General features: G+C 40.0%; 4 protein-coding genes and 2 non-coding genes across 9 annotated transcripts; 4 read left to right on the forward strand and 2 right to left on the reverse strand.

The window, feature by feature from the left end:
• Nucleotides 1–9,208: 9,208 nt before the first annotated feature.
• TRNAT-AGU (transfer RNA threonine (anticodon AGU)) lies at nt 9,209–9,282 on the reverse strand. Its single transcript has one exon. It is a non-coding gene; the product is annotated as a tRNA-Thr (tRNA).
• A 6,764-nt stretch (nt 9,283–16,046) lies between these two features.
• On the forward strand, nt 16,047–18,151 carry LOC135426443 (uncharacterized). Of its 4 annotated transcripts, XM_064679521.1 has the most exons (6): nt 16,047–16,065; nt 16,141–16,249; nt 16,301–16,488; nt 16,551–16,979; nt 17,323–17,793; nt 17,858–18,151. In XM_064679521.1, the coding sequence occupies exons 2-6, from the start codon at nt 16,156–16,158 to the stop codon at nt 18,065–18,067; spliced, it is 1,392 nt and encodes a 463-aa protein (XP_064535591.1). In that variant the 5' UTR covers nt 16,047–16,065; nt 16,141–16,155; the 3' UTR covers nt 18,068–18,151. The 4 variants fall into 4 exon arrangements, with proteins under 4 accessions (XP_064535591.1, XP_064535590.1, XP_064535592.1 ...); XM_064679520.1 differs by lacking the exon at nt 16,047–16,065 and having other exon boundaries at nt 16,096–16,249; nt 17,882–18,151; XM_064679522.1 differs by lacking the exon at nt 16,047–16,065 and having other exon boundaries at nt 16,096–16,249; nt 17,323–17,816; nt 17,882–18,018.
• On the forward strand, nt 17,176–17,249 carry TRNAT-AGU (transfer RNA threonine (anticodon AGU)). Its single transcript has one exon. It is a non-coding gene; the product is annotated as a tRNA-Thr (tRNA).
• A 246-nt stretch (nt 18,152–18,397) lies between the features above and the next one.
• Nucleotides 18,398–20,051, forward strand: Fntb (Farnesyl transferase beta subunit). Its single transcript, XM_064679523.1, has 4 exons — nt 18,398–18,582; nt 18,652–18,908; nt 18,970–19,641; nt 19,709–20,051. The coding sequence occupies exons 1-4, from the start codon at nt 18,484–18,486 to the stop codon at nt 19,932–19,934; spliced, it is 1,254 nt and encodes a 417-aa protein (XP_064535593.1). The 5' UTR covers nt 18,398–18,483; the 3' UTR covers nt 19,935–20,051.
• A 76-nt stretch (nt 20,052–20,127) lies between these two features.
• LOC135426446 (uncharacterized) lies at nt 20,128–21,382 on the forward strand. The gene is made up of 4 exons (XM_064679525.1): nt 20,128–20,366; nt 20,434–20,601; nt 20,656–20,876; nt 20,965–21,382. Exons 1-4 carry the CDS (start codon nt 20,258–20,260, stop codon nt 21,340–21,342), a joined length of 876 nt encoding a protein of 291 aa, XP_064535595.1. The 5' UTR covers nt 20,128–20,257; the 3' UTR covers nt 21,343–21,382.
• Nucleotides 21,369–21,890, reverse strand: mRpS33 (mitochondrial ribosomal protein S33). The gene is made up of 2 exons (XM_064679524.1): nt 21,678–21,890; nt 21,369–21,614 (listed from the first exon to the last, which is right to left on the reverse strand). The coding sequence occupies exons 1-2, from the start codon at nt 21,795–21,797 to the stop codon at nt 21,393–21,395; spliced, it is 342 nt and encodes a 113-aa protein (XP_064535594.1). The 5' UTR covers nt 21,798–21,890; the 3' UTR covers nt 21,369–21,392.
• Between the last annotated feature and the right edge of the window lie 170 nt (nt 21,891–22,060).

Consider the following 22,060-nt stretch of genomic DNA (forward strand, 5'->3'; position numbering starts at 1 on the left):
TTGAAAAACCAAAAAAAAAAGTGTGTTCAAAAAATCTTCAGCCACGCTTTATAAGTGCAAAATGGCTTTTAGATCTAACTTATTTGGACTATTTGGAAACAGAAAAAGTCTATGAAGTCTTATGTGACGTCAAATGCCTGCACATTCTTAACAAGCTCTGACTTGAAGCACACTCGATGCTGCGTAACCTGCTATAAAAGAAAAAACAAACTAACATGAGGTCAGGACAAGCATCCAATTGCAGCGGCAGACGGAAAAGGCAGAGTAGAGGGGAAGAGAAGAAGCTGAGACATCGAAAGGCAGAGAGAGCGAGAAAGGAAGCGCATTGCCGGCGAGCCAATCAACAGTGAAAAGAGCCACAACAGCAGCCGTCGAAGCATCAATCAAATCAATTATTATCGACATTGGGAGAGTTCGTGGAAATTATATAGAGGCTGATGCTGAAGCTGGAGTTGAAGTCGAAGCTGGATCTGAACCGTTTTGGCCGCCATTAATAAGCAGCTTTGGCGGCACATTTGTTATTTGATTGGTAAATTGAGCTGCGGCCGGGCAGAGTCGAAAGCAATTGCCTTGGGTCTGGGCCCGGAATGTAAATGGCTTCAATAGGTAGCCAAAATGGCGACTGGTGTCACGGCAAAAACTCAAAAGCCAAATTGAAGCCAAATTACAGGGCAAACGCGGCAACTGCCGCAGCTTTAGGCAGGGACAGAGGCTTAGACGAGGGGGCAGGGAGCGAGGCAGAGATCTCATCAAGTGGCAACTGCAGGCACAGGCCACACCTCAAGCCCGATCTTATCCCAGTTGTGTGGAACCATGAAAACTGTCGCGGCAAATCCAAACAAACAGTTCATCAAAAGCTGCGACAATTAAGCAATAAAATAAAATAAAATTCAAATGAAAAATGTGGAAAAAAATATGAAAAAAATAAAACAAGTAAAAACGTTGAATCGGAGATGAGCGGGTTCAACCGGCTGCGCAATACACTGTTCGCAGTGGAATTTCCTATCAAAACAGTTAAAAAGAATTTGCACATTTATCTTTCTGACTCTAAAACTGTAAGCACAGGCCAGTGACCCTTAAACTGTAACTTTGGCAAAACAAGATAAGTGAACTGGGCGTAGGAAGCTCTCATGAGGAGGGCATCAGTAGTTACTACCTCTTCAAAATTTAGAAGGCATTATTTTTCAAGGATTTAAGACAGACAGCATACATTTCTTGCTTCCATAGGAAACAGACGGCCATAGCAAAAACCAATATACTCAATTTCAGATTGCGAAGAGAGCATATTAGGAACTGTCCATAAGCGCCAGGCCGCCCATGCGGGGCCTGCAGAGGGGGGTTCATTATAAAAGAAAAGAAGCCGCCGCTGATGAGCTTCGTTGCAACTGCGGAAAGATAAATTGACGCGTTGATGTAGGCAAATGCACAAAGATACAAACTCTGTGTCTTTCTCTCTCTCACACTCACTAATTCGCCATCTCTTTCTCAATATTACTGCGGCGGCGACATAAATCATTGTGATTGACAGCTGCTGGGAGGAGGTTGAGTCCAAGGCTTCGAGCAAGCTGCTTTCGAGGCGGTAGATTCCACTACCCGCACTAAACTCATTTAAATTCCACTTTCAATTGTCCAAAACATAGGAAACGCGCCAGAGCCGCATGGCGAATTTTAAATACCCTCAACTCATCAAAATATAGAAGAAAGCCTTGATAAATATAAGAAATTGGATGCAAATACAAGGGCTGTTGTGAAAGACGATATTGCGATATTTCAGAGAAAAATAATTGTTAGAAATCGGCGACTAGCAACCAAAATAAAAGAAGAAAAATCTGATTTTCAAATTCGCCAAAGCTTCAAATATATGATAGAACAATCTGATGTTGACATGTTGTACTGAATTTCATTGAAATACTGATATACTAGACGGAGTGGAAATATTTTTGAATACAGTTAAACATAACAAATCTCTGCATGATTGTTTCGACAAGCTATGAACAAGTGCGTTACATGTTTCATAGGAATTCATGATAGTCGTCGGTTAGGGTATTAAGAAGAACTTTTCTCGCGCTAATTACAGGGTGCCACAGCGTCAAGATGGACACACAGATCAATCATATAACGGGAATACGATGTACTCCTCCACCATTTGGTCAGTTTTGCTAATTGAAACAAATGCGCAGCTGCTCGGGCTCCGAAATTATTTCATCAACTCATAAGTTTTTCAAAAAATGTGAGACAATTATGTGAAAGAGCCGAAAACTTGAACAAATTGTGAATAATTTTTGTGTTGTCTCATCAATATAAATAAAATATTTATTAAAAAATTTGTTAAGAGCCATAAATCGCAAACACAGCAGCCACGACTTGGCCTGGTCAGCGAAGTTTCTTTTGGGGCTAAGCGGAGTCCGACAACAGGACACACTGGCTATGCCATACCGGAGCGGACCCTCCGGGACCGCCTGTGGTGCGGGCGGCGGCGGGCTGGGCCATATTAATTGTGAGCTTGTTCAGCAAGCTCTCGCTCGGCCCGGCCTGGTTCGACTGGCTGACAGGCTTGCTGGCTGGTTGGCTGGTTGGCTGCTTGGGCCCCTGTGTTGGCTGGTGTCTGACCAAATTGCTGCTATTTATGTTGGTAACTACCGTATAAACTTGGCAGCAACAACAACGACTGCATGCAAAAGAGCCAACAGAACAACAACACACGGCAAACGCTGAAATCAATATGTTGGCTAATAAATTGTCCCAGAATATTCATTAAATTAAAAAAGTAACAAAAAACGTATTGCAAGTTCCTTCAGCAACAGGAGCGGCTCACAGGCAGCCAGTGGGCCCATTTGGGCGGAGCAACAGGTGACAAAAGAAATTAAGTAAAGAAACTGAAATTTTAAATAAAAAACTAAATCTTCAAAATAAGCAGCAGTACTAATAGCTAATAACTGATTATAGGAACTTTCTAGCTGAGTGTCAAGCTAAAATTTATTTTCGTTACATTTTAATGATGACAACTATACACAATTACATGTAATGCTTTATATATGTAGATTTACCAGTAAGTCCTTTATACTTTATCTATTTATATAGGCACACATTATAATTAACTTATGAATTTTTAAAATACTTTAATTTACACCTGGCACCTGTGCTAATAAATGAGGCAAATTTGATAAAACTGCCACCCGCACTCCGCTCCTGTGAGCTCAGCGCGCGAAAATTTATTTTTAATTACGCAGCCCAAAACATGGCACAAACAGCGGCCACAACATTCTGATGCCGATGCTGATGCAAATGCTGATGCTGCTGATATTCTGCCGGCATTGCCCAATCCCTATGCCGCAATCCCCAAGCGCAGCTCAGAGCAAGCGCGGCTGGAGATGCGGCGACTGGCGCTTCATACACTGTGGGCGCAGCGGAATGCGGCACAGAGGAGACTGCAGGCGGGAGCTAGCTGGCTCCTCTGACTCCTTCGACTGACTGTGGCTTGGCAAAATTATGACATGAACATGAACGAAGTCCACATAATGATGTTATACAATACGCCATCTTAGCGTAAACAAGGATAAAAGCCGCGCCAGAGACGCGACTCCACAACTGGACAACTGGCGACGACTGGCGCTTCGACTGGGACTTTGGGGCACATCTCAGACATGTGTAGAGCCCGTGCTGTTACCAGGCTACAGTGAAGTTGTTGCTGCTGCTGCTGTTGTTGTTGTTGTTGTTGTTGTTGCCCGGGAGCTGTTGGCACTGCAAAACGCCGCTGCGGGAACTTTGACATGGGCCAAGCAGATCGCTGCGACATTTCGATGCTGTGAAAATTTGTTTTGCGTAGACCTACAAAAATTTATGATTTGCCTGGCAAAAATGTGTCGATGAGTTGCTGATTTATGTGGCAAGGGAACAGGTGGGTAGATGGCTGTGCGGGGAGTGGGGGGGTTGGGCACCTGACAATGGAGGCCCAGCACATATTGTGGAATGTGGCATGTAACCCACTTACCAGAAGAGAGTTTCCACTTTAATGACATAGAAACTGAAAGTAAATAAAGAGCTGTGCGTGTGCGCGTGTGTGCGTGTGTGCGTGTGTGTGGGTGTCTACCAGGTAAACAGTTATGGAGTCAGACGTAATGCCGAGTTCTTGGCTGCCATTAGGCTAAATATAGCAATTACAAGCCAATTGCAATCAAAATGCCATTGAAAATGCATTCAATGCAGATGCAGGGGCATGGAGGAAATGGGAGTTGGAGGAGGATAGTGTAGGTGAAGGGCACACGCACATGAATATGCATATGTATAGGCAACTGATGTGTGTATGTGGATGTGCGAGTAAGTGCAATTTGCAACAAACAACCAAAGGGGGAAAAACTACAACAACAACATTTTTGCACTTTGTGTTGTCATTTTCTAAATCAACGCAATAAAACGTTCACAGCGGAGGCGGTGGGGGGAAGCGAGGGCGTAAGAGGCCAATGACAATGCAACCTTCACATGGTAAATCGTTGATTAGGAAAATTATGGAGGCACGAGAACAAATGAAAATGCGATATTAATACATATGTTGAATAGAAGAAAGAGAGGAGGGGGGAGGGAGAGAACGAGAGAGAAGAGAGTGCGCCTTTTCCTAAGAATCCTAAACGAGAAGGTTTCTAAAAAATGTTGTAAAAAAAATAGAGTTTTGAAAATGAAAAGTAACTTTAAGGTTTTCAGAATGCTCAGAAAAATCAGGCCCTTTAAAATAACAGTGCTAAATTTATTTATTTATAAAATGAATTAAATAATATTCTAAAAAAAAAATTAACATAATTATTCAGAATAGTTTAGCGATGTTGAAAATGTGTTTTGCCATTTTTTAATACATACATATTTAAAAAAAAATGAATTAAGAATTGGAGATATCGTTAGTAATATATCATATCTTATCAGATTTTTAGAATTATAATCATTATTAAAACTCATAAATCATTATTTTAATAATTAAAATATATAAAATAAAAATCAAATAATATTATACCATTTTTTGTTTATTATATTGTGGCATATAATATTGTAGAAAAAATGTGCATATTGAAACCCACCTCGGACATGAATATTGACTTTTTGCTGATCAATTTGACTAAATAAAAATGAAATATTTAATAAATCAAAATCAATTTAATTATTAATATCTAGCTAATTAATATTCAGTAATTTCATTAAAATTTGTATTAACGTACTTTAATATATCTTTAAAAATCTAAAGTAACTTCAATATGTAAAAATTTGTGGAAAATAAAAGCTCATTGATTCAGACAAAATATTAATAAATAAGTAAAAATAAAGACCCAAATACGTAAGCACATACAGATGTGATATCACAGAACATACAAATTCACAATTCACACAGTAGTACTTGGGTTCACAGTGGCTATGACGACAACTGGAGTCCCACTGTGCAGCAACAAACTGGAAGTGGAACTGTAGCCAGTAGCAGCAACAGCAAACTTTATCTCACAAAAATTGCACTCAAACTCAAAGGCGGCGAGTGAGCAATGCGAGTGGCTGCTGCAACTGGCCACTGGAATATGGGAGGAGACACTCACAAACACACACACACACACACACACACTAACATAGCTAAGGCGACAGCCGAATGAATCTCAGCCACAGCGGGCAGCAGTAAACAAAAACAACAAAGGCAAAGCGTAGCCCAGAGCAACAAAAATAACAACAACAACGATAAAGCAACCACAAAAATTAATGAAACACAAAAGTGGAGGAAAAGAAGTTCAAAATGTTGCCCAGGCAATGGCGACGACTCTGATTTGCGCTGTGTAGTCGTTGTCGAATGGAGAGAGGGAGAGCGGAGTGGAGAGTGGATGCAAGAGAGTTATGACGACAGGGCGAACAGACAAGCGCAAAGAAGATGGCGATTGGCTTCGGGCGCAAACAGGATAATAAATAATTGCCGCTGCGAACACTGGCAACATAATTTTCTGCGGCCAATGTGACCCCCCACACCCCTCCACAACCTTGTCGATTGCCTATTGTTGAGATGCTGTTGCACATGTTCTCACTGGACACATGCACTTGCAACATGTGTTGGCCTGGCCTGGATGCAAAAGTTAATCTCCGGCTAAGCAGCGGATGAGGCAACGCCCTCTAGACAATTGGCCAAACAATTGACATTGACATTGATGCGCCGCACACAGCTGTCAGAGTTGTTGGTACCTGGCAAAATTTGTGCCCACTTTAAGGCTTAGGCAAGGTCAAGCGAAAGTGCCGAGCAACTGTGATAGAGGAAGTGCATCAGCATCAGCAACTGCAACAGCAACTGCTGAGAACAGATCTCTAGATCCCATTCTTTAGTTGCGTGTTGCAAGTAATTACCTACACGATTCCAACGATTCCAATCGATTGATCTGCCAGCCAGCATTTGATCGTGACATTTGATGGACATTTGCCGCCGCTGCCGTTTTGGAGAACATGGCAGCACTGGAAGCCTTTGCCATTGTAACGTTGATTTGTTGTAGAGAATGGGTTGGCAATTGCTTTTGCTACTGGCCTCGCGCACTAATCAAATAGTAGTTGCAGCAGTCAGTCACTCATTCATTAGAATCTCAATCTACGCAGCTGACAGCTCTACAAATTGTTATTGACAAAGCAATTGTTAAATCAGAAGCGATTCTATGTTCAAATGAGACAATTTGTTGCGGACATATGAAGTAAGGGTATTTGTACATAAAATTATTACTCGGTTGTGCTCCAATTTCTTTTTGAATATATTAGACAGGGCTTCGAACCCAACAATAAATGGTCGGTGGTTCGGTTCACGCTGGAACCAACTCGCTGCCCAAAAGTTCTACTGCTGCTTTTCCACATCCTTAATTCCAGGGTATGGTTTGAACTTTGTAACATATTTGTCGAAATTTTAAGAAAAAATCCATTTTTATTAAAATTGCACGCTGTAGAGAAAATATTGCAGAATGTACATTGTATTTCCATATACATTATTTAGTAAAAAGGTGACAGGTAAGCAATTCACTAAAAGAACAAAAAGAGTACAGAATGGGTTAGAGTAAGAGCAGAGAAAAGAGAGAGAGATAGCGCATGACATTAATTAGAGTGAGACTGTGATACTTACATATAATCAAAGCAAAATCGCATATTTGAGCAATATTTAAAAGTACATTTCATTTTAAGAGTGCAGAGCAGTGGATCGAATTATCTAAGAAATGAAATAAGCTTGGGCTGCGCTTGGGATAAAATATGCTTACATGTATATTCATAAGGTACATATATACAATCATTCAAATTTCATTCATAAAAACTGAGCACGCCTGCATATATATTGATGCACTCCTATGCATATATATAAAAGAGTTGTCCCGACTGAATAACTGAACGGTGACTAACGCACAGCTCAAACCATAGGAGCTATGAAGCTGATATTTTAACTGAAGCTTCCGAGTGTAGGAAAACGTTGGTCAAAATTTGTATGAGAAACATCAAAAACAACATAGCCAAATATTTGTACTTTGCAAGCGCACCATCACAGTGCTGAAAGGCTTTAGGTGTCTGGGCGTCGGACTCCCGGAACGAAAAGCTTCCGGATCGAATTCAGCAGCAATTGTCATGTTATATTATTAGCTATTTAATGTTTCATTATTCATATAATTATATTAAGTACCGTAGTTGAATAAGCATCGTCACACTGGAAACGATATTAAGCGTTGGAGACAGGCAACAAGTTAGGAAATATGTGTGTTTTTAGTAAAGTCAAACAGAAGTGTTTTGCTTTATGCAATTGCGGCAATATAATTTGTATTTAGAAAAATTAATATGAGCAACGAGAGTTTGTTGATTGGGCCGTAACAGGTACAACGGGGACGTTGAAAGTGACCAATGCGACGAACGAGGTAAGATCTCAGTGGACATGATATATATGATATTTAGTACATTTTCTACATTATTCATTTGACCAAGGCGACGACATGTAATTTATTTTTTATAAGTTACATATACTTATTTGTTAAATGAAAAATTGATGGGAATACGCTGAAGAGAGAACCGTGCGATATATACGAAAAGGAACATTTTACCGGCATAACAAACGCATAAAGTCGTGTCGGGAATTCTTATATAAGCTGATATAATACTATCGGGTGTTACCTGGTTTTGTCCGTGTCAAGTTTTTTGGATTTCCCAAAAGATGTGGAACAGTCCTTAAACTAACTTGAACAAAGATCTTTAAAAATGATATTGAGGTTAATCGGACGATCAACAAAAAAGTTTCATACAAACGTTTTTCGCGATTTTTCCCCATTTACTGGTGAAATTTTCCTAAGCCCCGTCTTTACGTGTGCCTCCATCACATATGGTAACTGCAGTAATAATTTAAGCAATCTGTCAGTCAGTTAGCTAGTCAGTCAGAACAAATAATTTTACATATAAAGATAATAAATCTCGAATTTTATAGTAATGGATTTTATTAATGATAAGATAAAAAAAATGAATATAAACTGACCAAAACTTTAAAAGCTTCTTCAAAAGCTCAGTTGACGTATCTAAAAGTAAAGCACGTGAGAACGTGAAAGAATAAATAAACAACAAATATAGCGCATAAAAGCTTTTGCTTTAGGCACTGAAAAGTTTAATTTACACTTTGCCGACGCACGCAAATAGAAATGCTTGAGTTTATTTATTGATAAATAATAGTGCACGTTTAAATACACATATGTGACACACAAAAAAACAAATATTTTCATCATTAATTAAATGATTTTTTCCCCACAAGCAGAAAAATAATTTATGCTAAAATGCTAGTTAGTGCATAAATTTTAAGTTTAATAAAGATTTGTACGAAGGTGCTTACCAGCTGTAAAATAAATAAGTTGGCGTATCTCATAATCAGTCATTAATAAAAATTCAATTATTAATTTAATTGGTGCCAATTAAACTTACATTTACATACTTTTACAAAAATACAAGATTACCTCCTTGAAAATAGCTTGAAATAGGAAAAAGCTCTCAAGCTCAGTGATACCTAATAACCCATAAAAGATTCATTCATTTTGGATCTTACATTTTAAACTACCAAAATATATACACGAGCTTATATCTGTACTAGAAATACAATAATAATTTGCACACTACTAACATTTTTTACTGATAAACAATACACAAACATATTATATAAAAAAAATTTGAAGCAGTGCGCACCCACTTCCGTACAAGCACTAGGCCCCGGCGAGATTCGAACTCACGATCTCCTGTTTACTAGACAGGCGCTTTAACCAACTAAGCCACGGCGCCGACATATGAATATCGCACACTTGGCCGGACTTGAAGATCGAATGTTTTAGAAACTATTCTAAAGAATTTAATATTTAATTGGGCTAATGTAAAATCAATCAGTTTGACATAATTAAGAGATAACACTACGAATACGTTATTAATATTGAGAGATAATGAAAAATGCTAGATGTTAAAGTAATACAAGAAATTCGGAGAACTTTAAACATTGAAGCAAAAAACTGGCAGTTAGATAAATCTTTAGTATCTATGAAGAGTGGACTCTACAATTTATGATGTGTGTATGTGTCTGTTTGTGTGTGTGCAGTTGTGCAAAGTAATAATTTTGAAATTTGGCTCAAGCTGCAATTTCTCGCCATGTTTTGCATATTATCAGCTAATTTCGCCTTTCAGATAAGCCGCACAACCTCGTTGCCTTGCCATGAGTGTAATTTATGCCTCGCCATTGCTGCCTTCGGTTGCTAGCTAATACCCTGTAGCCTTTTAATAGCTGGATAGCCTTTTAAAGTGGAGTATAATCGAGTTGTGCACTTGTATGAAAGAGGCAAAAACATATCAAAATTGAATATAAAATTATAACAATTGGGCAAAAAATAAATTAATTTAATAATGTTGCCATCGTTTTTTACTTTCTGAATGATGAATGTGATTATTAGTATCAAGTAATATAAATGTTATTAGAAGTATTTTCGCACGTATCCGTCAGTCAAATCGCATAGATATCATTCAGAGTTCGTCTATTTCCCATTTTTATCATATATAAACATAATAATATTTCACGTTAAATTTAACATTTATTCCATCTTGTATTTTTGTTCGCTTACTTTAGCGAAAGCATTTATTATTATCCAAAAAATCCAGCATGTTTTAAATTGAATATATCTGCCCTACTTACAGGGTATTTGCTGGTCAAGCGCTTTCAGCTGCAACACTTTTACTAGCTTGTGAGATTGTTGCTGTTCTTTTGCTACAAATATTTATGCAAATTGCACTTAGTTGTTGCTGTTGCTTTTGTTGTTGCCATATTTTTTATTGTCGTTGTTTTTATGCACATTTTCAAATATAATTACGAGTGCTTTTCTGGCATTTCATTTGAAGTTGAAGAGTTTGCGCTTGCGATTTAATCGCATTTAATTGCCACGGCTCGCGGGCTAAGCCGCATAGCGGATTATTACACGAAACAGAGAGTGGGGTGAGGGACGAGGGGCGAGGAGGCTATGGGTGTGGCAGCTGCAGCACGTTGCAAGTTAATTGCATCCAATGCCAAAGTAGGTACAAAAGTCGTGCGTCCTTCGCGGCACCCCAAAAGATTTTTCCGCATAAAAAAGTTTTTAATGCAGCTCGCGACGCTGCAAGTGCAGCTTGCACCTGCCCCATTTGGCAGCATGTCCTTTATCCCCTGCTCAATGCATGCACTTTTATGACGTGTGGCATGTGCCCCAGGTCTTGAAACAGGACTAGGACACATTTGCGCTCTGAATGGATCGGTTCGGCTGGCTCGACTTTATAGACTTTATCTCTGGGACGCCAAAAATTAATGACGTTATTTTCGCATTAGGAAGCAGCCATGACACGAGCACTCACGAGCATTTTACCTAATTGCCCATAATTATAGTATTCAATTTTAGACTGGGGTATTCTGGGTCCCCACTCCAAGAGGCAGCCCTATTTGGACACAGCCGCGATTAACAATGTCCGATATGCGCGGGGTCTTTGGCTCAACTTGCAATTTTAGGAGCGATTATGCTAATTGTGCGTGGCACCACGGACAGCGAGGGGGTAGACCGTCAACGGGAGATAGCTGCCACGATAGGGGTAGTCCATGCTTTACGATGCAACGCAAACAGTTTGTCATCTTAAATTATATTTTCGTGCTTGACCCGTGCGCGTGCTAGAGATGGTACGCTAAAAGGCACTAATAAACACGACCAGAACTTACGATACCACATTTTCGTAAAAACAAAACTTTTTATTTTATTATTTACGATATAAACCATATAATACATAAAAATATATATTTGAAAAATAGATAAGTAAGTACACCTGGATCTATAAAAATATTCTCATCCTGGTGGCTGATTTTAACCGCATTGTGGATCGTGCTTGAATACAATTCTAAAATTGCTACTAACAGGAATTTGTATCCGGGCATATGCAGACACTTGGAAAGAAGGTTGGAAAATAAGGAAATCAGCTCGCGGTTTTAGATATAAAACTTGATATATTTGAAGAAGACCTTCAATGCTTAATAAAACATACCAAAATAGATAAATCATTTAGATCACATTAAATTTATCTGCGGATCGGCAATTGCCACATTGTTGGCACGCGTCCATCTCCAAAGGGAACTGGAGTTTACCTAAAGGTACGTTCCCTATAGGAACCATCTCAATTTAGTGCAATTAATGCAACAAATTTGTGTATTTTGCATTGAAGGCTGTTCTCGGTTTTTGTTTTTGGCAAGCAGCAACAGCAATTTGCATAACGAATTGCACAGCACAGGCGCAAGAGCAAGAACAAGAACAAGAAAATATAGAGTATAATAAATATTTAAATTTTATAGAGTTTCCCCTGCCCTCTCCGCAAGTCATCCCCGAAAGCGTTAAATTTACGACTGGTTGGCTGGAAAAACGCTCGACATTTATAGGCAACATGGCGTCGCCAGCGGATTGGTGCAGCGCACAGAAAAAACTAAAAGAAAGCCCTGGCCCAAGCCCCCTGCTTGTCCCCCACGACCCGCGGCCATTTCGCATGCGCGCGCATTTAAATGCACTTCCGTTTCTTTTTGTGTTTGTGTGTGTGTGTGTGGCTTGTGGAGTGTGTGAGAGTTAAGGGGCGTCTTGAGTTTTTGCTCGTTTACCTTGTTGCAGCGCTTGCCATAAATTCATAACTTTGTGGAAAATCATAAAAGCTGAATTTATGGCTTAATTATATACATATATATGAATGTGTATATAATATATATAGAAGACTTTGAGTTTTGGCCACAGCCACAGCAACAGCCGCAGCCGCATTTCTTGTGCCTCATTTCACGCTGATGATTAAGTGTCGCACACTCACACTCACAGCCAACACTCAAACACTCAAACACCCATTCACTCATTCACTTATTCACTGTCGACTCGGTCTGAACTTTTCGCCTGCATTTATGCTTAAATGCGCTGCAATTGTTCCTAAAATGCAGCCACTGCACGCGATGATGGAAAACTTGAACGATTTTCATTTCTTTTTTCTTCATACACCCTACAATCTAAGGAGTTGTAGATGAGGGGTAGTATGAAATGGGGAAAATGTTTGCACTGGTTGAAAAAGCATACTTATTCGTGATCAGATTATTCAAACGATTCTATCTAGCAGTTTCTTTCTATCTACGCTTATATCAATCTATCTGTCCAAGTCGTCTCAAATACTATAAGAACTAGCACTCTAAAATTTTGTTTAAGTCAATAAAGATGCGATAATTCACGGTACACAATTAAATATTTGTATATCAGATGCATTTTTATACATGAGTATACGAAAAAGAAAGTGGGCTTTAAACAGGGTATATTATAGTCGCGCCAGCGATAGTATATAAGTTTAAGTGTGCGTTTTATATAGGGTATTTCTTAGTCGACCCCACCAGTCTGTCTATATAATTTTACCCAATTTTTTATTCGCTCTCTTGTGGTGCATAGCTTGCAATTACGAGCTGCATTTGCCGCTGATTGTTATTATTTCTTGCTTTATGAAAATAACTTTTATTTGCAGCATTTTTTATTGATTATTTATTCAAAACATTTTTCTTTTTAAGAATTGGGTTAAGCAGCGTCCAACGCAGCATTTCCCACGTTGCGGAGGCCAAAAAGATGCTATCAGAGAAGCTGCTGCTGCTTGGTTTGTTTTGCTTTGAGGGATCTGCACATACACACTAACACTTACACACACAGGTGTGTAGCTGTGTTACCAGGCACCTGGCCAGACAGCTTGTCTATAAAAGCCAGCCTTAGAGCAAACCCTGGTCAAAGAATTTCTTGCATAAAGCCAATTAAATTAAGAAATCTGATGCAGTGCCAATGATTTTTTTGTCTTTCTTCTGCTTGCGTTTCTCTTTTAATACTCTGTTCGCTAAGTGGAAAAGGTAAGTTGGTTTTTTACAATACCCGTCCGTTTTTCCGTATAAATCTTCTACACATACCTTCCACAGCAACCAATTCTGGCAGGTGAACTCCACGTAAGATCGAATGAAGAATATTATGTCCGCAAATTACAAAATTCGTATTTTCGAAAGGTCACAGTTTTACGTCACTGCTTAGCGATTACAGTTTCAGAGACCCCAAACCAATAGAAGTCGCATTTAAACAAATTTAAGCTGCTTTTGGATCGCAAACAGAGTATGGCGCAGACGGTTACAATCAGTTTTCTTCAAACTAAGAACAGGCAACAGGAACGTGAATCACAACGCGAATGCAGACACAGCAATTGGTATTTTACAACAAACAGCGCTCGCGTCCAGCTTATTTAACATAAATCGAATGGCTACTGAAATACACGTCCTCCAGCCTGGGCTTATCTTCAGTCGAGGACACTGTTCGGGGTCCAGTCCAGAGTCTGCTGTCTTCTGGCAATTTTCATTGAGTAAAGCGAGGAAACGACCTTTACAAGAATTGCCAGAGACGAAGTCAGAGCCAGAGTTGGAGACAAATCACGACCCGTAAACAAGGCAGAGGGCAACTGTCAGAGACCAACAAACATATCTGCACATGTACTCAGCGGGGGCGGGTGTCGTCAGTTTCACACCTCAAAAGCCAAAAGCTGACCCAACTAATAAGCCAGGCAACTGCAGCTAACAGTGAAGAGACCACGACAACAACAACAACAACAACAACAACTTGGCATAATAAATAAAAGCCAAGTAGCTGCCTTAGAGTCTGCCTCTGTAGCTGGCCAAGTCTTTGTTGCTCTCGCCAACCACGTTTATGCGTTAGCTAAACACAATAAACAAATAACTCGGCTTACTGAGCTTATAGAAATCGAACCTGGAAATAATCTGTGATTATGGTAACAAGCATAAATTCCACGAGAATTCATGAATCATTCATTCGCAGTCAACTTAATGCACATAGAATGATGCCAGATCTATTGAATATGAAATGTCGAAAGATTTAAAAATGCATAAAAATATGGCAGCTCAAGGAAGAACAAAACCATGAACAAAGTGGTCATAAAAAATCTCGCTCAGCATCTAAGATAAAGTCTAATTGGAATTTGGATTATTATTGGCATAAACAGCTGGGAAAATAAATTTAATTAAAATATATACATAATTTTGTATTACATAAGGCCCTGCTGACAAGTTCCTGGTAAAGTTCATGTTAGTGGACATGAGTTCATAAATTGAATTTAGCATATACCTGTCCCAGAAATTTTAAAATAAAGACATAGACATGTAACATTCCCAAGTTAGCTATGTTAGGTTGTTCATTGAACTACATGTCATATTATTTATTAGCTAAAGATGGGAACCATTTTGGGTATAACAACAACATCATTATTGTATTATGCATCGCATAAACGTGGCTTCACTGTGAGTACGAATGCAAGTTGGTAAGTTGGCCGGAGGCTGGCCTGGTCTGCGATTTTCACAAGTTGATATCGCAAACACAAAATGTTAATGAGCAATTTCGAGATGGTGCGAAGTGATTTCATTATTTAAACTTCTTTTTTTTCATTGGCAGTTGTTTGTTTGCTGTCTCAACCCGAAGCTTGGTCTGTTGTTACTTGGATTTTTGTATTGACTGTTGGTTTTCTTTCTTCTTTTTATTATTATTACGTCTGGTTCATTGGGTAATGAAAGCGAAATAATTTTAATTGGGCCGCTGGCAGCACTTCTTTCATCGCAGCTCTACGAAAGCGCCCAAATTAATTATTTCCTGTCAAATTAGTTTTTTTTTTTTGTTTTGTTTCTTGCAATTTCTGGCATAAATTACATTTTGAGTCAATGAATATGCAACACAGAAAGTGTCACCTGTCGCAGTTGCTTCAGTTGAGTCAGTCTCCAGGTCTCCAGCTCTCGGGTTCCTCAGCTACTTCAAAACAATGTTCCGCCGCATAAATTAATGGCAACAACTTTGATCAATTGGGTCGCATTTGATGATTAAAACATAAATTGCAATGGATGCGAACCCTTTGCAAATGATATCATATATACGTATATACCATGTTCAAGGTATGTCTATAGGGTAGTTAAAGGGGTTGCTTGACGCGCACTAAAATTACACTTAATTAAACAGCAGGACATTAGCGTTTTTTATTTAAAACTGAAAGACGTGGCATGCATGTTATCCCCTTAACTCCTTGGAAAGTATTTAACATGCGCTGGATGAAGCAAGTACAGTAGACCCTGTACCCATTGAAATGTGCTACAAAAGGGCATATTGCAGTTAGGCAAGCGTATGTAAACATTTAGTAGTTGTATATATATATATATATATATATATATATATGTATGTTGTTGATCAATATTAAGACCCAACGTGATCTACCCACGTCTGCATGAACTTGCCGATATCATAGTCCTCAGATTTCAAATCCTCTGGCAACCGCAGATCAAATCATCGATAAGCCCACCCATTTCCTTGATATCGATATATATTGATCCTAACACAAATGCTCAAACCACATCTTTTAGCTTCTATTGGGATGGGACACAAACTCTGAATATTTCACTTCTTAATGCATTCTCCATAGTGCGGGACTGGTATTTGTTACCGCAGCTGGGCACTAGGTACAGGGTATCTCGTGGTGAGCACTCTAAACTGGAGCACTCTTGTTTTTTATTTTATTATAGCGTAGGCTTCGTTGAAAATGTTACAACAGCTGCTGCTGTACTTCATGACACTGAATATACCCAGCATCTACCCGAGTTGCAGCGTGTCGCGCGTTATTATGCGCGTGCCCCGAGAAAATGATATAGGCCTCATCTTCGGTAAGCCAGAGAATGCACAGCTCGAGCAGCTTAAAATTTACGCCTCTCCAGATCTGACTGTTGCCAATCAAAAAAGGGAAAAATCTGAAATGCTGGAGTTTACCGTGAACTCAAATGGCGTTTGTACATTGAATTTGACCAACGGCAAGCAGGTGAAGGCAGGCACCATTTTTGGCGGCGACTTTGGCTCGATTGAACCAGGGAGCAGCGTCACCGTCTCCCTCGTGTGGCCCACTGTGGTCAGTTAGCAGGCACTTAAGCTCATTCTGAGTACGTTTTATAATATTAACTTTCATTGTAGTCCCTTTACAATCGCGTTGGCAGCTGTCCCATAGTCATCAGCACCACAAATCATCTGAACGAGGTGATCAAAACGAATCAAATTTTATACTTTGATACACGCTTTGAAACCTTAGATCCCAGCAATCATTCCCTGCGACGGCGCAAGGATTTTACCGACTGCAAAAACTGGGATAAAAACTATTTACGCAATTGCACGCCCCTTAACTGTGAGGAGCGATATTTTGGCAAACGCAGCTTTTACAATCGGACAACGGGGGAGTGTGAACCGGTGCCGCCCTGTTTTGGAGAAGGCGTTATATATGATTTCTATGCCAATGAGTGCATGGATATGAACAATTTTATAACTGATGAGGAAATAGAGCAGCTAAAGCAAGGAAAATTCGATAATAACTTGCTGGAGCTGCAGCCTTACGTGAGAAAGAAAACCGTGAGTAGAAAATGTGTTAGCGCCATCTATGAAAATAAATACACCCTGTTAGCATTTAAGCTAATACTAGCGCCATCTGTCGTTTGTAATATAACTTAAATGTGCAGCCAACTTAACTGAAAATTCATTATATATACATAGCCTTCGCTGTGCAATGCTTTGCTTACATACTAAAAATTTTCAGCCATGCGCAAATGGCGCCGTGGCTTAGTTGGTTAAAGCGCCTGTCTAGTAAACAGGAGATCGTGAGTTCGAATCTCGCCGGGGCCTATGGGACGTACACATAAAGTTGTGTTTCGTCGTCCCAAATTCATTTTGAACATTTTTTTAAATTTTTTTATAGCGTCAATCAACTGAAAAGAAAACTGAACAAAACAAGCAAAAGCCAAGACAAATGTTAAAGGAATGCAATTTTGCGTCCAAACTATCCCTTGTTGACTTCAACAATTGTTTTCAGCATCTAAAAGATGTAGACACATCAACGGAAGACTATGAAGAATCCTCACAAGCCAAAAAACTAAAGAAAAAATCGACAGCTACCTCTATATTAAAGAGCTTCTATTACGATTGGTATATGCCACTAAATAAAGAAAATGATTTGGAGAACACAAATCATAAGAGGAACAGTGATGATAACAGTACCGCAGAAGAAACTCATACTAGTAGCAGTGATGAAAAGAGTGACAACTATTCATTACTAAATGACAAGGAGAACCCTATAAAGGTCACATCGGGAACAAGTACTTTTGTGCTCAAATTAGGTGGATATAGTGCAATAGAGTGGTTTATTATGACTATGGAGATGCTGCTCATTGTGAGTTCATGTTAATCAATTAGGTATATCAGTAGCAGCAATTGATAATCAGTAATTGTTTCAGATCTCATTGGTCATTACATTTCAGATCGTCGTCACTTTTTTCACCTACGCAGTGGTGTGTACGACCCTCTATGGATTTCTGGAGATTTTAGCCGAACTACAACCGTATAAAGTCACCGGCAGTCACTTAAGCAAGAAACTGACGCCTCGTCACAGACTTGTCCATCATGAGATTATGACCTCAGCTAGTTTAATGTCACAATTGAAATGAAATGTTATTAATGTATCTAGTTTAGCTAATTGTATTTAATGTTTATTTGTTTCTTTTTTTCATTTTATTAAAAAAAATATACAATAGTGGTCTTTTTTGATTGATTCGATAAATAGTAATCGGATATTTCGACGCTGTCAATAATGTTCTCTAGAGGTAATTTCTTATTACTTCGCCATTAAAACATAGTGCTCAACAATTCTGATTGGGGGTTAATGTTTAATTTAATAGTATCTGCATCCGGATATGTTAGACGCCAAAAACATATGTTTTTCTAATATAACGAACCCGTCAGTGAACTAGTTCATTTGTTCGATTTAGTAAGTCGTTCGATCGAACATTTTCCGAACAATTTGATACAACAAGCACAATTTTTAATTCAAATTAATTTAATTTTTTATTTGGATACCAAAACCATGTGGTCGTCGGACGAGCTCTTATTCCGCAATTTTACAGAGCTTAAAAACCTTAAATTCGATGACGAGAAGGTATCCACAACAACATCCAGGGAGCAGGTGAGTAATCCACGTTCGGGCTGATGGCTTATGAACAGGCGACAAAAACGATTTTCGTTTCGTGTTTAGCAAAAAACTGAAGATTCGGTTGAGAAATGCTATGACCGTTTCGAGCAGACACAATTCCTCAATCCTCGTGTGACGCAGCTAAACCGCATACAGCACCAACAGTATTTGGATCTGATGCTGCGCAATCTGCCGTCGAACTACGAGTGCTTGGACAGCAGTCGTCCCTGGTGCATCTACTGGATACTGCAGTCGGCGCAACTGCTGAGCTTCACCTTCGATGAGCAGACCCTCGACAGTGTTGTGCAGTTTCTCATTAAGTGAGTTAATTGTATGCCGGCTGTGGCTAGACATAAATTGCTTCCACTTGAATGCTTGCAGATGCCGCGCACCAACGGGCGGATTTGGCGGCGGACCTGGTCAATATGCGCACCTGGCGCCCACCTATGCTGCCGTCAACAGCTTGTGCATCATAGGCACCCAGAGCGCGTATCGCGCCATCGATCGGGACTCGCTTACACAATTTCTGTTCAGCGTGCGCGATGCGGATGGCTCCTATCGCCTGCACGTAGATGGTGAGACGGACGTGCGAGGCGCATACTGTGCCATTTCCTGCGCTAAGCTCACCAACGTCCCTGAGCCAGTACTGAAAGAATTGTTTGCGGGCACCGCTGACTGGATTGCCAGCTGTCAGACGTATGAGGGTGGATTTGGTGGCGCGCCTGATTTGGAAGCGCATGGTGGCTATACGTTTTGTGGCATTGCCAGTCTCGCGTTGCTCAACCAGGCAGATAAGTGTGACAAGAAAGCGCTGCTGCAATGGACGCTGCGACGTCAGATGAGCTATGAGGGTGGCTTTCAGGGACGCACCAATAAACTAGTAGATGGTTGCTACTCGTTTTGGGTAGGCGCTACCATTCCAATAACGCAGGCTACGTTGGTTGGCTCGGACAAGAGCATGGATCAGACACTTTTTGATGTTGAAGCTCTACAGGAATACATTTTGCTTTGTTGCCAAAAGGCGAATGGAGGTCTGATCGACAAGCCCGGCAAGTATGTGAAGGACCCAACTCTGAACCTGTCATCTATATTTGATTACCCCTTTTTCTTTTACCTTAAGGCCACAAGATCTATATCACACCTGCTACACGCTCAGCGGCGTTTCAATTGCACAGCACTCCGAATCCGCTATGCATCCACAAGTGCTAGGCGACATTATTAACGAACTACTACCAACCCATCCACTGTTTAACATACCACCGAAATCAGTCGCAGCAGCTTTAAGCTATTTTTCAAACAATTCCAATAAGGATGGCAACGATAGTACCTGGCGAACGGAGAATTAGGATATTTGCAGAACCGAATGATGTACATAAACGTTGAAACTTAGTTGGCAAACAAAAATATTTAAAATTTCTACACACTACGAACTAAATTTTTCTAAATGAAAATCAATAACTAAATGTGTTTTAATTATTTACAGCTTAATTAATAACTGTTTAAAACGGTTTCTAAAATATCCTCAATATATACTCTTCACTGTTAAACGTGAAGCAGATGTTATGTTATATTAAATACTCGAGTTGAATTGTTACGTTTACAAGCGAATGGCAACTCATTTTTGTATTTTAAACTTACCTGTTGCATTAAGTCATAGTTGTTATTCTAGATGTTTTCTAGTCATCGTCGTTTAAAACGCAAGACTCCCGCGGAGGGCATAGATAGACGCGAATATATTGGCCACCTTGTGGACGAATATTACACCTCAACAAACGTCGGTAAGCACTTGACTCGCTAGCGTCGGCATTACAGATACACATAACAGTATCGATAAATCCCTACCAGAGGCCCAGGAGCAGGTAACCGCTAACTTGGCGAACTTTGCCTACGATCCGATTAACTGGCCCCATTTGCATGAAGCCGAAGCGTTGGATGTATTTGTGGCAGCTTTGGACACGCAGAACCCAAATCTTCAGCTGCATGCGGTAGCGGCATTGTGTAATTTTTGCTTGGGTAACGTTCCTATATCAATTTGTTAGGTATTCAATAATTTCTTTCAATTTACAGACAAAAGCGCCGCCAAATTTATAATTGCAAGTATAGCTATAATTAGAAGCTTGTTCCTGCGCACAGAGCACGCTGATATTGTGCTGCACGGCCTGACACTACATTATCAACTGCTGAGCGCGGGATTGGGTACCAAGGGTCAGCTCATAACGCCAGCATTGCTGAAGCGCGTGCAGTACTGGCGCCAGGCATCCAACGACGAACGTGTTATCAAGCTTTGTGTAGTTTTTCTGGAAGATTTTGGCAGCCGCGCCGAAGTAACCGAGCTAAAAAATGTTTCAGCAGTTACGCCGTCAGCTGTGCAGTCAGGCGCAATCCAAACTGCAACAGGTTCAGGTGGTAAAACGCTTCACTCAGCAGGATCTTGAGACATTCGCTCAGTTTACTGGGGACTATAACTTTATACACAGCAAAGACATGCCCGTTGAAGAACGGCGCGTTCATGGTGCCCTGCTTAATGCAGTTGTGGCTGGCATCATAGGTACACAATTGCCAGGACCTGGCACTGTGGTGCTGGAACAAAGCTTCAAGTTCTTGAAACCATGTCGCATAGAAACAGACACCCTGGTGACTGTGCGTCTGCTTCAAGCGCGTAAAATAGCCACCGTGGAGTACGAGTGCAGACAGCACGATGATGTGGTCTTTGCTGGCAATGCCAAATTGCTGACACGCAAAGCTGACCCTTAGTTTATGGAAATAAATAAATAAACAAATTACTTTTTGTGTATATATTAATTCTATTTCTTTGTTGCACGTTTGCCCTCGCCCTTCTTGGGCGGCGCTTTTCCACGCAGCTTGCGTAAGCGTTTCATTTCCTCCTTGAAGTCCTGATGCTCATCACGAAATAGGCCATAATCGCGCAGATTTTTCATAAGCAAATGGGTTTCCACATGTCGCGGATACCAGTTGACGACAAAGTCGCGTTTCTGAATGGGCTCCTCTGAGAACATACGAACAACCTGTACAAAACTGTCCATTAATATATATTTCATAAATAACTAAATTTAAAAGCTGTATGAAACCTTCATAGATTTGTCGTTTGTTGTGCGCGCCACCTCGCCAAATATGCGATTCGACAGATAATTCATGCGCCGCGCGTACTGTGTCCCGAGCTTAATAAGCTCGCTGTATTTGTAGGACATTTTTAATTCAGCTTAAGTTTACTTATAATATTATTAAAGCAAATGGGGTTATGTCACTCAGCCGCCACACAAACAAGAAACAGCTGCTTAGTGATGGTAGCTTAAGTCATCGATATCGATATGCATATTGTGCAACTATTAACAGTAACGAACAGACACTACAGGCAATTATGCATAAGGTATATACAAATACGAACGCACAGCATACTGATGCAACAAACTTTTCGCTTTGAATTCTGCCGGCTGTGTGACGTTCATCAAGA

This window comes from Drosophila montana, unplaced genomic scaffold (genome assembly GCF_035044405.1).
Source record: "Drosophila montana isolate Dmon_TW-CO22-7 unplaced genomic scaffold, ASM3504440v1 contig_203_1, whole genome shotgun sequence".
Classification (NCBI taxonomy): domain Eukaryota; kingdom Metazoa; phylum Arthropoda; class Insecta; order Diptera; family Drosophilidae; genus Drosophila; species Drosophila montana.

Coding starts and splice junctions, on each gene's coding strand:
- LOC135426443 (XM_064679518.1), top strand. CDS start 16,129: ATGTTACAACAGCTGCTGCTGTACTTCATGACACTGAATATACCCAGC. Junction 16,489..16,550: donor CCCTCGTGTGGCCCACTGTG/GTCAGTTAGCAG, acceptor CTTTCATTGTAG/TCCCTTTACAATCGCGTTGG. Junction 17,794..17,857: donor CTATGGAGATGCTGCTCATT/GTGAGTTCATGT, acceptor TAATTGTTTCAG/ATCTCATTGGTCATTACATT.
- Fntb (XM_064679523.1), top strand. CDS start 18,484: ATGTGGTCGTCGGACGAGCTCTTATTCCGCAATTTTACAGAGCTTAAA. Junction 18,583..18,651: donor CAACAACATCCAGGGAGCAG/GTGAGTAATCCA, acceptor TTTCGTGTTTAG/CAAAAAACTGAAGATTCGGT. Junction 18,909..18,969: donor GTTGTGCAGTTTCTCATTAA/GTGAGTTAATTG, acceptor GAATGCTTGCAG/ATGCCGCGCACCAACGGGCG.
- LOC135426446 (XM_064679525.1), top strand. CDS start 20,258: ATGTTTTCTAGTCATCGTCGTTTAAAACGCAAGACTCCCGCGGAGGGC. Junction 20,602..20,655: donor ATTGTGTAATTTTTGCTTGG/GTAACGTTCCTA, acceptor TTCAATTTACAG/ACAAAAGCGCCGCCAAATTT. Junction 20,877..20,964: donor AACGTGTTATCAAGCTTTGT/GTAGTTTTTCTG, acceptor CTGTGCAGTCAG/GCGCAATCCAAACTGCAACA.
- mRpS33 (XM_064679524.1), bottom strand. CDS start 21,797: ATGTCCTACAAATACAGCGAGCTTATTAAGCTCGGGACACAGTACGCG. Junction 21,615..21,677: donor CAAACGACAAATCTATGAAG/GTTTCATACAGC, acceptor AGTTTTGTACAG/GTTGTTCGTATGTTCTCAGA.